The sequence below is a fragment of the Pseudorasbora parva genome, chromosome 17, assembly GCF_024679245.1.
Source record: "Pseudorasbora parva isolate DD20220531a chromosome 17, ASM2467924v1, whole genome shotgun sequence".
NCBI lineage: Eukaryota > Metazoa > Chordata > Actinopteri > Cypriniformes > Gobionidae > Pseudorasbora > Pseudorasbora parva.
The window spans coordinates 20,223,582-20,236,623 of record NC_090188.1 but is presented as its reverse complement, the minus strand read 5'-3'; the positions used below and the strand labels follow the sequence as shown (position 1 = coordinate 20,236,623).

At 33.7% G+C, this 13,042-nt stretch overlaps 2 protein-coding genes across 7 annotated transcripts in view; both read right to left on the bottom strand.

Annotated features, from left to right (window-relative positions):
- Positions 1–3,398, bottom strand: part of rin2a (Ras and Rab interactor 2a) — a 50,661-nt gene extending 47,263 nt beyond the window's left edge. For 4 of the 5 annotated variants that reach the window (XM_067421039.1, XM_067421037.1, XM_067421040.1 and 1 more), the window contains exon 1: positions 3,182–3,396. The gene's annotated coding sequence lies outside the window, so the exon portion shown is untranslated. Of the gene's footprint in view, positions 1–3,181 lie in introns of all 5 variants that reach the window. The other variant, XM_067421041.1, reaches the window with a different exon arrangement.
- Positions 3,399–4,443: 1,045 nt separating this feature from the next.
- On the bottom strand, positions 4,444–12,357 carry si:dkey-187a12.4 (uncharacterized). Of its 2 annotated transcripts, none has more exons than XM_067421378.1 (4): positions 11,941–12,357; positions 6,066–6,283; positions 5,757–5,904; positions 4,444–5,641 (listed from the first exon to the last, which is right to left on the bottom strand). In XM_067421378.1, exons 1-4 carry the CDS (start codon positions 12,200–12,202, stop codon positions 5,424–5,426), a joined length of 846 nt encoding a protein of 281 aa, XP_067277479.1. In that variant the 5' UTR covers positions 12,203–12,357; the 3' UTR covers positions 4,444–5,423. The 2 variants fall into 2 exon arrangements, with proteins under 2 accessions (XP_067277479.1, XP_067277478.1); XM_067421377.1 differs by having other exon boundaries at positions 5,745–5,904; positions 11,941–12,355.
- Positions 12,358–13,042: the final 685 nt, after the last annotated feature.

The following is a 13,042-nucleotide window of genomic DNA, read 5'->3' as shown; positions in this document are numbered from 1 at the left end:
GCCCATCGAGACAATTACCAGGGAAGTGGAAAAAAAAAACGAAATTGTTTTATTTGGGAGTTTAAAGAGTGGGATTAAAGGTACCCAAAAAACAAACAAATATGGACCCAAATTACGAGTACTGTTAATAGTGCGGAGGCGCACTCCAGCAGTTTAAAGCTGTTTGGATCATAAATTATTGTTATTTAGAAGAAGAATGTCATTATTATTTATTTTATTAATATTTAAAAGAAGAAGAATGTAATTTTTCTTATTTTTATTATTTTGCTCGCAACGTTTTGTGATGTTAGGAATTGTTTTTCAGCGCATTTTCGCACTTACTCAAAACGTGCGTACACTACCTCCTGAGCTGGCGTAGGATTTGAGCGTGCCGTACGCCAACGTCCATATTGATAAATCTCAAAGTCCCCATGGTTTTGGGTGTACGCAAGGTGTACGCTGGAAATTTGGTGTACGCACTTTTGATAAATGAGGGCCAATGTGATTGGCCTGACCAGAGTTTGGTTTTTACAGCTCAGAAGTGTATTGAGAGTTGCTAGACAACACTCGCGGCAGATTAGATTTGATGCCGCTAGGGTGCGTCTAGATTTCTAGGCTATAATACAATAGTAATATTGTGAAAAATGAAATAGAAAAATAATAAAATGTTCTATTGTTCTAAAATAAAAATGTTCTAAATAAAAGTTATAATAACTACTAATTTTAAGAGATTTTCAAATGTAATTTGTTCTTGTGATGGCAAATGTAATTTTTTAGCCGCCATTACTCCAGTCTTCAGTGTCACATGATTCTTCAGAAATAATTAAAGTATTGATTAGGTGTTTAAGAAACATTTCTTATTATCAATATTGAAAACAGTTGTGATGCTTCATATTTTTATGGAAACTGTCATATATCTATTTTGTTTTCCAGAAGAAGAAAAAAATAACAGCTTATTTTAAATAGAATTTTTTTTTAACATTATAAATGTCTTTTTTACACTTTTGATATAATGAATCCCTGCTGGAAAAAATTATTAATTACTAATCCCATACTTTTGAACAATAGTGTATAATAAATTAATATAAACAAGATGAACAGTGTAGCCTACCTGAAAGGAAGCAACAACCAAGGAAGTCCAAGTAATAAATACTAATTGATGTGCACTTTGAAAGCTAAAAACACTACAATATCACTCTGTGTGTGTCTTTGGCTTGTTTTATAATTCTGTGGTTAAACTAAATCTGATATCTCATTACCTCATTATCTTTTAACTCTACATTCATTGCTCTGACTGGCTGACTGTGAGAGAACGTCACATTTAATTTCAAAGTTGTCAAGCTATTTAATCAAATGCCCATTTGCCCACCACATTAGCTGTAATCAATGCAACAACTCTCAATGCGGTCAGAAGGTACTAAAATTATGCTGACAAATCACAGTACACAGAATTACTGTAATGAAGACACCTACACTGTAAAAAAATTTTTGTTGGTTTTTGTTGGTTTAACTTAAAAAAGTAAGTAACCTGGTTGCCTTAAAATGTTGAGTTTAATGAAATTAAAAATTTGAGTTGATACAATAAAGGAAATTTGTTTAATAAATAGAAACTCAAAATATGATTGTATCTGAACTACATAAAAATTTGATAAATCATGAAAATAGCACTATTTGGCATGTTTTACTGCATCATCAGAAAATAAAACACACACAATTACCCGATATGCTTTCAAAAAAATGTAATAATATTTTAATTAATGTCGAATTGTCGAATCTCGAAAAATGTTCATTGTATTAACTCAAAAGTTTAATTTCAATGAACTCAAAATGACGGCAACCAGGTAACTTTTTTTCTAAATAATTTTTTTACAGTGTAAGAATTTGAGTAGAGCCCAGTGGTTGCATAAGCAATTCCATCAAACCACACTTCAAATAAGGTAAATATGGCTGGTATCGTGTATGAAATGGATTAAAACATTCTCTAGCCAAACTAATCCAATGGCAGTCACTGCACAACTCTGAAATTCTTGTCAAGTGACGCATGTTCTGGGCAAAATCAGTTAAGTTACTTCCCTTTGCCTGAGACTAATCCTCTTAACAGGCCTCACAGCCACAGCTGAAATATTGGTGGGGAAGAAACCAAAAGTCTAGTGGGAAAAGTCAAGTCAGTAATGAGTGCCATCAATTTTATTGTGACATTTTTCTGTTTTTTCATGTTTTTGTTGTTGTAATTTTTCTGATAGCAATATGAGAATTAAAGCATAGTGTAAAATAAAAAATAAGTAATCCCTTTTTGCATTGTTATACTTTAATATTTTTTCATTTTCAGGTTGTTGGCTTCACCATATGTTGATTTCAGTTTTTATGATCAGGGGACATTTGGTCCACAGACTCACACAATACAACCAAAACTGGGGCACACACACCCAATCCAAATGCTAAAGGATGACAAATACTTTACAGCTGCCTTACAGTTTGATGTAATAACTTTCTGAAATAATTGTGTGCATATGAGGGACAGTACATTGCCTCTTATAACTTGACCTTTAAACTTTTACTTCCCTCTCTTTTAGAGTTCACAATTGAAATTATGAGGAAGTTCATTCAGTTTTTCAATGCAGATATATGATCTTTCAAAAAAAAAAAAAAAAAAATTAAGCATGAACACTTTCAAATAAAAATGCATATTCTAATACAAAAACACACCGTTCAGTGCTCTACTAAAGCATAGCTTAATAAATACACATAATAGCTTTTATATAGGCCTACCTTTCACATTAGAAGTAACGCTATAGGAAGGTAACAAGCTGACTCATGACAACATTTTGGGTATCGATATAATTGCTATATAATACAGCAGGTTTTACCGGTCTTGTACAATTTGGACTTTTAAAACATTATAATGACATTCAACAATAATTTGTTACCACTGTACAGTGTAAAGTACAGTTACCGGCTGGCAACAATAACTAATTTTGATTCATGGCCACAAAGCAGGTGGTGATACAAAACAATTCACCAAGCTATCCAGTGTTGACCTAACACATTTACTTCCACGGCTAATAGGTTTAAAATATACCGGTAGCCTACAATAAACAGAAAATATGAAATGTACGCTTTATACATCTGAGACTTGTGTCAAAAACAAAAAAATACACCTCAAAACACTCAGATTTACGGTAATCAAGTGTGTGGGACTCACCTCGACGGCTCGAAATCAAAACACCCGCTAACAAAAGCACGTTTAGGCATTTATAAGAGCTGCATGATGTTTCTCCAAAGGCACAGTTGCTGTTAACAGTTTTAAATGTCCCTACATGTCCGAAGCTCGGTTGTTTCCTTGTACTTCGCAAGTAAGATTCATCTAACGCAGAGCTGTGTTAAAGCATGCGACCTCTCCCGGCAAAAACAAACTCCAGGAGAACAAAAGTTGATGTGCATTAAGTTTCACGTCACGTGTTCCAGCTGGGAATGTCTTTGGAAGGGAAAAGCCTTTGTTAGACCCAGCAAGCACTGATGTTACTCAGAGAAGAACATGAAAGAACCGGAAAGACAGTGAGAAACTATTAGGGACAAATCGAAAATAAACAATTAAGTAAATGGCTTGGTGGACTCAATTTTAACTTTTTCGTTGCTTTATTGAAGCAAAAAAAAAATCAAAAGAAACTATCACAGTGTTGTATTATATCCACATGAAATTAAATAATCACTGTAAGTCATACTAGCATTGAGGAACAGAAAAGGAAAAAATTAAATTCCTCCAAAAAAAAAAAACAAAAAAAAAAAAAAGTGTAAACGGATGCCTGCGGATGACTGGGAGCTATTAGCTGGAAAACATAATGGGCCCACAGCATGAATCCTTCTCTGTCTTCATTGTGTTCAATGGTATATCTAATGCCCTAGAACTATTTGTAGCCAAGCCATCACTACTAAGTGCTACTTTTCAACAATGAGATTTCGGTCAATGCTTTATAAGGTCTTTATGGCTCATATCTCTTATAATATTATGCAATGCAAAAGAAGATAACAGAAAAATCTTACAAGACTGCTGAGATTTATTTGGAATTAATCAATCACTTCCGGTGAAGGCAGGTGTGTACTATTTTACATCAGCTTGATGATTGGTTAATTTTGAACACAGCCACATAACCAATTGTTATGTATGCTGCAGTTAGGTTATGTTAAGTTTGTATGTAGTTATTATACATTTTATTTTTCTTCTCTGAAATGTATCACTTTGGTTTTTGGGTGCATTGCAGGTTGTAATTTTTATATTAAAGGTGCAGAAGTTCCAGTATAATTGATCTTGTGTAATCTTTTACATCACAAACATAAGCTGTTTAACAGAGTTTATATCCACGGTATATACACTTTTGAATATTGCCAGTAAACAAATAAAAAATTTAGTGAGAGTCTGAAGTGTTTTTGCAGATAATTTATTTTCTTTAAGTCCACAGCGCCTGATGTGCCCATTGTTCAAACTAGCCTTTCATTTCTGCATTCATTTTTTCCATGTAGAATATGGGCATGGGTTCCAAAGCTGAAGATTCAGTAAGATAATCTTGCACTTTACTCTCACAAAGTAAATGGAAAGCAAATGTATCGCATACCTAGAACAAATGGCTTTATGAACATAGAAAAAGTCACACATAGATATTTTTTTTAAATGTTTTTATGCATGTCAGGAACCAAGAGTTCTTAGAAAATATTTCACATCGCCAAAATGTACCACTGGATTTACTGGACAATTATAAAATAATTTATTTTATTAAGCAAAGTCATTTAATTACATTTGATTAGTCATTTTTGTGTGTTTTTTTTGTGGGTGTACAGAAATCTGATATTTTCTGTGTTGTAGCACTAAACTTTTTCACATTTTAAGTTCTTAAATCTGATGTCCATTTACTGTTAAACATAATGGCACCAAACCACGCAAAACAGATACAATTCTTACAACTTCCAACTTGAAAAATGGATTGCAAAGTTAATGGATTGCAAAGTTCCCATTTTAATTCGGAACTTTAAAAACTAAAATAAATTTCCATCCGTGTTTAAATTGAAACATATTACAATATATTTAAAATATATTTGCAGGCACAAAGCAAACATTATAACACAGAATGGTTTACATTTGCCCATTATATTTTAAAGATCTATACTGCAGGAACAACCGTATATAACAGCATGTAAGTTAAAGATAAAGAAAATAATATATATATAAGAATGTAATATGACCACAAAAAAAGTCAGTCCTTCATAGTTGTCATTTCTTCATTCACGGAGTTCGCTTTACCTGTTTGTTTTTTGTTTTTGTTTTTGTTTTTTTACGTTTGGTGATATAATATTTAGTGTAATTGTGCTTAAAGTGGGACAGAAAACACTGGTATGAAGAACCGGCACTACCAGCCCTTCTCACATGTTGCCACTTTGAGCACAGAGTGTAATTATATTGTGACCTGAATCTCCTCAGATTCCAGGTTAAGCTGGTTATGATCCTCCACAGTAGTGTCATATTTGGGACAGATGAACTCAACAGGTTTCCAGTGCAGTCTTCGTCCACTTCCTCTTTGTCGGAAAGGGGCAAACCGCAACCATTTCTTCACTACATCAGCAAACTGGTGGTGTGTGGCCTCCTTCCCTACGGGTGTCCTCTTCAAGGCACCTGCAGAGAACAGAGTTCAAACATTACTTCACATGAAGATCTAAATCCGTTGTACTTTAAAGTGAAGCATATACACTGAATCATCATTTCAAAGATTGCTCACGAAATAATACACCCTGCAGTCTGGTATTTCTGAAACTCCGTTTCTGTCCTCTCCCAACCCAGTTGAGCTCTGAGCCAACGCTGAAAGAGAGAACAGCGTGCATAAGACGTCGGACCGCATCATCCACCGTGGCTCCGCCCATCCTTGAGAGGTGTGACACCTATTAGAAAATCAAAATGTGAAGCAATACTCAGTACAGGTGAAGAAGGGAAGAGTGTTACTAGAAATTGTTTGGTTGAGGTTTACAAAGTGGCAACCCATTATTACATGGGCTGTAGAAACTGTAAATTGAAGAGTAGATTTACAGTATTTATTCTTTACCATTCTCCTCTGAGCTTCAGTATCCTCTAAATTCTGCTCCGTTTCATCAAGCTGTTCCATAGTTCTTAGAGGGAGATCTATGTCAAGTGGCTCGTCCTCCTCATCACATACTTGTCCATGAATCCTGGCCTGCAGGTCTTTCAGAACTTCCCATTGCCTCTGTTGCTCCTCTTTGATCTCAATAAGAAGGGATATGATTTTCCTATGGGCCGCTGTCTCTGCAGTTGTAAAAAGCCATATTTAGTGAAGGGTTACAAAAGGTTAAAATTCAGCATCAATATCAAGCTGAGTTCCATTTGTGTGCAGGTATCTACTGTGTACAGTGTCTACTTGCTGTTGAGTGGTTCTCTGGGATGTTTCTACATAGACAGCACAGTTTAATTTAATTATTCTATTAAAATTAATGTTATGTTGTACATCTGACAGTACTGCACATGGGGATTGACTTGATTTATCTATCAGGAACTGCTTGAATCGTAAATTCATTGTCGTTTGCTACAGAGTGCAATTGAGTCAGCTTTCGGAAGTAAAAACAGCATCTAGGGAAATGGATTTTTAACAATAACTTATACACCTTTAAAAACAGCCTTACTGTAAGCTACAAGCTTGTTACTCAGTAGTATTTTTTTTTTTTTTTTTTTTTTTTATTTGTTTATTTTCGAACATGAGAGAAATATAAATACAAAAATATTCAGACATTATCAAAAGAAACAAATAAAGGTGAAAGACAAAAAAAATTAATTAATTCTATCCCATGAACGAAAAAGGAGTAGGATGAAGTAAAACTTATATACTCCTACCCCTTTAATTATTATTTTTCCTTAAATAACATGCATATGCCTACGCCTACTCATACACATATATACATCAACACATATACATACTCATGTACACATTTGTATTTATACATACATACACCCATATATATACCTATACCCCTATATCCTCCGACACATACACATACCTCCACATGCCATATACATACATGCATAAATTCAAAATAACCACTAACAAATGTTATAACTCTTAACAAAGGAGCGCTCCCATTTTCCTACAGTGCTTCTTGATACTTCTTAAGAATTTTTTCTCTATAAATTTTTTTAAAGAGGAATATGTTGGAGCATTGCTTTAAATTTTCATCTATTTTATTCCACAATTTAACTCCACATATTGATAAACAAAGTCTTTTCCTTGTTGTTCTAAATCTATTAATCTTAAAGTTTCCACATCCCCTTAAGTTGTACCCTCCCTCCCTCTCAAAAAACTTCTTTTGTATATTCCCAGGCAATAGTCTATTTCTTACTTTAAACATGAATACAGCAATTTGATATTCAATTTGGTCATAATATTTTAATAATCTCGACTGCCAAAATAATGAATTTGTATGTTCACAAAATCCAACATTATGAATAATTCTCATAGCTCGTTTTTGCATTATTACTAACGGCTGTAGTGAATATCGGTAAGTGCTTCCCCACACCTCTACACAGTAGTTCAAATACGGTAACAATAATGAACAATACAAGATGCGAAGAGATTTAACATCCAGTATATACTTAGCTCTAGCCAGAATTGCGATACTTTTAGACAGTTTGGTTTGAATGTATTTTATGTGAGGCTTCCAACAGATCTTTTCATCTATGATTACTCCGAGAAACTTATTTTCATGTACTCTTTCTAAGTTAAACCCCTCTATCTGTATTTGTACTTGTTGATTTGGCTTACAGTTTCCAAATATCATGAAAGTTGTTTTACTCAAATTTATCGATAATCTATTAATATCCAACCATTGTTTTATTTTCCTAAATTCTGAGGTGATTAATTCTGAAAGTAGCTTTAAGTTGTCTCCTGAACCAAATATATTGGTGTCATCTGCAAATAGTACAAACTTCAATACTTCCGATACTTTACAAATATCATTAATATAAAGTAAAAATAACTTTGGTCCTAACACTGACCCCTGTGGGACACCACATTTCATGCCCAAACATTCAGATGAATGCTCTCCTATTTTCACAAATTGCTGTCTGTCTCTCAGATAACTGGTTACCCAATTTAAAACTACCCCCCTGATCCCCATGCGTTCTAGTTTACTGATTAATATTTCATGATTTATTGTGTCAAATGCTTTTTTTAGATCAATAAATACCCCAACTGCACATTTATTTTGATCTGTAGCGTTTGTTATTTCTTCAATGAGTTCTGTTAATGCTAATGCTGTTGAGTTTTTTTTCCTAAATCCATATTGACTATCTGAAAGTAATTTATTTTTATCAATAAATTTCTCTAATCTATTATTAAATAATTTTTCAAGGATCTTTGCAAATTGTGATAATAGAGAGATTGGCCTGTAATTTGTGAATTGGTGTCTGTTTCCATTTTTATATATTGGAGTAACTTTTGCTATTTTCATTTTTGTTGGAAATGTACCTGTTAAAAACGATAAATTGCAAATGTTCATTAATGGTTTGGCAATCCCCTCGATTACTTTTTTTATAATTGATATATCTATTCCATCATGATCAGTGGATGTTTTGTTTTTACATTCTTTAACAATATTTATTATTTCTTTTTCATCAACTGCTGTCAAAAATATTGAGTTAGGATTTCTATCTACTAAATTGTTATATCTACTTTCTAATGTTTGTGGAACTGGAATTTGCTCTGCTAAGTTTGGACCCACATTTACAAAAAATGTATTAAACTTATTAACCACCTCCTCCATATCATTGATGTTTTCATCATTATCAGTGAAATGATGTGGATAATTATCCCGTTTGGTATTATTTTTAATTATTTTATTTAAGATGTTCCACATACCTTTAATATTATTTTTGTTGTTATCTAGTAGTTTTGCATAATAGTCTTTCTTACAAATTCTCATAATATTCGTTAACTTGTTCTTATATTTCTTATATCTATTTTCAGCCTCTATTGTTCTGTGTTTCATAAAGTCTCTATAAAATGTATTTTTCTTTTTACAAGCATTTTTCAATCCCTTAAAGATCCACGGTCTATCATTTTGTCTTTGTTTCCTGCTCAATATTTTGATTGGGCAGTTTTTATCATATAATAGTTTAAATATTTTTAGGAATTGTTCATATGCTTTATCTACATCTTTTTCGTTATCCATAAACGTCCAATCTTGTGCTAGCAAATCAACTTTCAATGCCTCCATTGTTTCTTCTGTTCTGACCCTCTTAAAGAATATTTTTTTATCTTGTCTTTTTAAACTATAGTTATTATCATACACTATAAAAATTGGTAGGTGGTCACTGATATCATTAATCAGTAAACCACTCACTATTTCATTTTGTATAATATTTGTAAATATATTATCTATTAGCGTCGCGCAATGAGACGTTATTCGACTGGGCCTAGTAATCTGAGGATGTAGCCCTAAACTAAACACGGTGTTAATAAAATCCTCTGTCCTTTTATGATTTTTTGGGTTTAACAAATCAATATTGAAATCCCCACAGATGAACACAATTTTTTGACTAGTCATTGTAAATGTTTCTTCCATCCATTCCTTAAATGTATCAATATTCGAACTTGGTGACCTATATACACAACTTACAATTATATTTTTCTTTTTTTCCATACTTATTTCTATTGTAACACATTCCAACAGATTGTCCACTACCAGTGACATTTTTTCCACCACTTTATAATTTAAATCCTTGTCCACATATAATGTAACCCCACCTCCATTCTTATTTACTCTGTTAATTGAAAACATTTCATATCCCTCTATTTCAAAATCTGACCCTTTTTCACTGTTTATCCACGTTTCAGTTACTGCGATTATATTAAAGTGCTGTTTCAGTTGTTTAAGATAGTGTTTAATACTGTGAAAGTTGGCATAGAGACTTCTACTATTAAAGTGTATAATAGATAGCTGCTGCTCAGTCTTAATTGAACTATTAAAATTTTCCTCAGTGTAATAGTGACATTTATTGTTGATGCCAGCAAAGAAGTTGTTTACCGGATCAATGTCATTTTCTATATCCTGTGCATTGTAATCCGTGTACTGCAAAGAGTTCAGTTCCAATTGCTCATATTCAACCAATCTTTGTAGTAAATGCCCATCTCCGTTATGTGTTATTTTATTTTGCGACATAGTGAAATTAGAATTTCAGCATGATATTTGCCTACCTGTTTATGTGTTGATGTTAGCTGGCTTTGTTTGTTTTGGTACACTGGACCGGGGATAAATAATCAGTTTATCCTGCCGTAAAAAGGCAATGTCCCCCTTTTCTCTCGCCGCTCTTAGTTCCGGCATGAGATCTTTTCTTTTCCTTCTGACTGCCTCTGTAAAATCTTCATTGATGTATATTCTGGAACCTTTTAGATGTTTGGATCTTTGTAGTATTTCCGTTCTGTCCTTGTGTCTTAGGAGTTTTACCACGATTTGCCTCGGTCGGTCTCCACCCGGTCTTCCTATACGGTGAGCCCTCTCTACCTCCACCTCATGTTGCAGCTGTAATTTTTCCTTCACAACTTTTTGTATCTTCTCCTCCGTCTCTGACCAAGTCTCTCCTTGTGACTCCTGTATCCCGTCGAATACCAGATTATTTCGCCTGATTTGGCTCTCCAGATACTCCATTTTGTCTGAGACCGGCATCAAACTGTCACATATTTTAAAAATATCATTTTGTATCGAGGTACTGCGTTCCTTCAGATCTTTTATCTCACTTTTAATATCATCCACTTCTTTTTGTGTATACTGCAAGCTAGTTTTTATTTCTTGCATTTCCTTGGATATTGACTCTAATCTCGAGTTAGTGGAGTCCATAATTAGCTTGACAAAGCCATTGAAATTGCTATGTTGTTGTTCCAGTAATGCGGTGAACATTTCCTTTTGTTGCTGCAACATTTCATTTACACAACTGATAGTCACATATTCTTCTTCTTGCTTTGTCTCCTTTTTTGGCGGCATGTTTTGTTGTTATCAGTAAACTGCGCGTTGTTCAAAACGAGTCAATCAGTGAAACCTTTGTTTTCAAACACGCGTCCAAACTCCTTGACCAAACACGCGTCCAAACTCCAAACTCCTAAACACTATATCATTGTTTATAAATCAATTTACATTAGCTTGTCAGTTTTTGCTAAAACAAATGCTGTTTTTTTACCGTCTCAGTCTAGAATGGATTTGAGAATGGTATTTGCTTAAGTTGAAGCCATTAGCCCACATTATTTAAACTTAGTTTAATAATCATGTTAAATAAGAGAATTTATGGTCAAATCTACACACAAAAAATGCGCCAAAAGATCTTGTTAACTCTGCCCACTCCCATATACTAAGTTTATTATGTTAAAATTCACCTCGTAGCTTATTCGCTTGGTTTATGGCCTATATCACTTTAACTAAGCGGACCCTATAGAAGAAACCGATGGGAAAAATACTTTTAGAACTAAAGCCACCGGAAAAGTGGGCGGGCACTATTCCAGTGCTGTGATTGACAGGTTGACCCCGCCCTCGCGTCAGAAAACGCATCAGACAGATGTTGATGCAAGATAGTTACTTTTATTAAAAGTTTAGGAGTTCGCATGAATTTAAAAAAAATATATGCATGGATAAATAATTTACAACAGATAGGCTACTGCAATATTCCATAAAATAAAAATGCTCAGTTTTGATGTCATAGTGAAGTTTCATAGTATTTTTTTAGTTGTTGTAGTTTTCTATTGAGGTTAGAGTAGAGTATAGGTTTTAGGTTTTAAAGCATACGATTTTTAAAATGTATTTAAGAAGATAGCCTAATGCATGACTTGCATATTTAAAAAAAAAAAGTCTCATATTTTAACAAGACAAAGTTCCAAAACGATTTAAGAAAATGGATAAAGCGGTCATTTTCACTGCCTACAGTACCTGAAGATGAAGATGCATCCTCGTGCATCAACTTTTCTGCCTCTCCTGCAGGATCGTAGGACTGCGAATCCGCGCTGAAATTCACCTCGGCACGCCCCGGGATGTCTTCTGCGCTCCTTCTCAAGTCTCCGGGCAGAGGGTTCATATCCTCCTCAGGCACCGCTAAGCGTCTCTGTGCCATTTCTGCCATGTGTTTACTCACTAAACCCTCCGCCCGGCGGTTTATGGCCCAGTTCGAGCGACCGACACTGTTTGGCTCCATTTATATGGGTGTATTTGTTAATTTACAAATAGCACTTAACGGTAAATTTAATCCCTTAACATGCTACTCTTGATAAACACTGCGTTATAAACGAGAAATAGGCGGAAATGGTTATCAAACTGTCCCTGGCCAGCGCACGTATCACGTTACGCAAACGTCACAGCAACGTTGGCAGAACGTTGGGAATTTTGAAAGAACTACGATTCCCACAATCATAGCGTGACGTCAGCCGTCCCTTACAGGCGCGCAGTTAAATCTTAATCTCAATTATTGATTTTATTAGGAAAATATCACATACATAGCTTGAAAAGAAGTGGGCTCAATGTAAACCAAGCTTTTCACATTTTGTAAATGACTTTAAATTATATGTAAACCTCTTGGAACAAGCAAAAAAAAAAAAAAAAAAAAAGCGATGTACAAACGTGCATGTACAATGTACATGTACAAACACGTAATGCTTTAAAAGCACTGGACTTTATGTAATTTGTATTTATTTATTTTAATTTAATTTCCTTGCAACTATGTTAATGTGATACTATGAGTAGCCTGTGTAATACCTCTTGTTCTATTGGAATAAAATAAAAATAAAAATCTCGTTTTTAAAAGAAATTGTCAATTGAGCTCCTAAAAGAGACTTTCAATATAATAACCATAAAAATGTCTCTAAAGTGTACAGTAACTAATGTTGATTTTTACTTTTATTCATTTGGTTTTCTTATTTATTTATTTTTAGTCAACTTCAATTTTACTAACCTTTTGTGTTCTTTAAATATGGATATAAGAAGACAATAATAGACAAAAATATTTATAAAGTTATTCCTCAAATTGAAGTTAGAACTG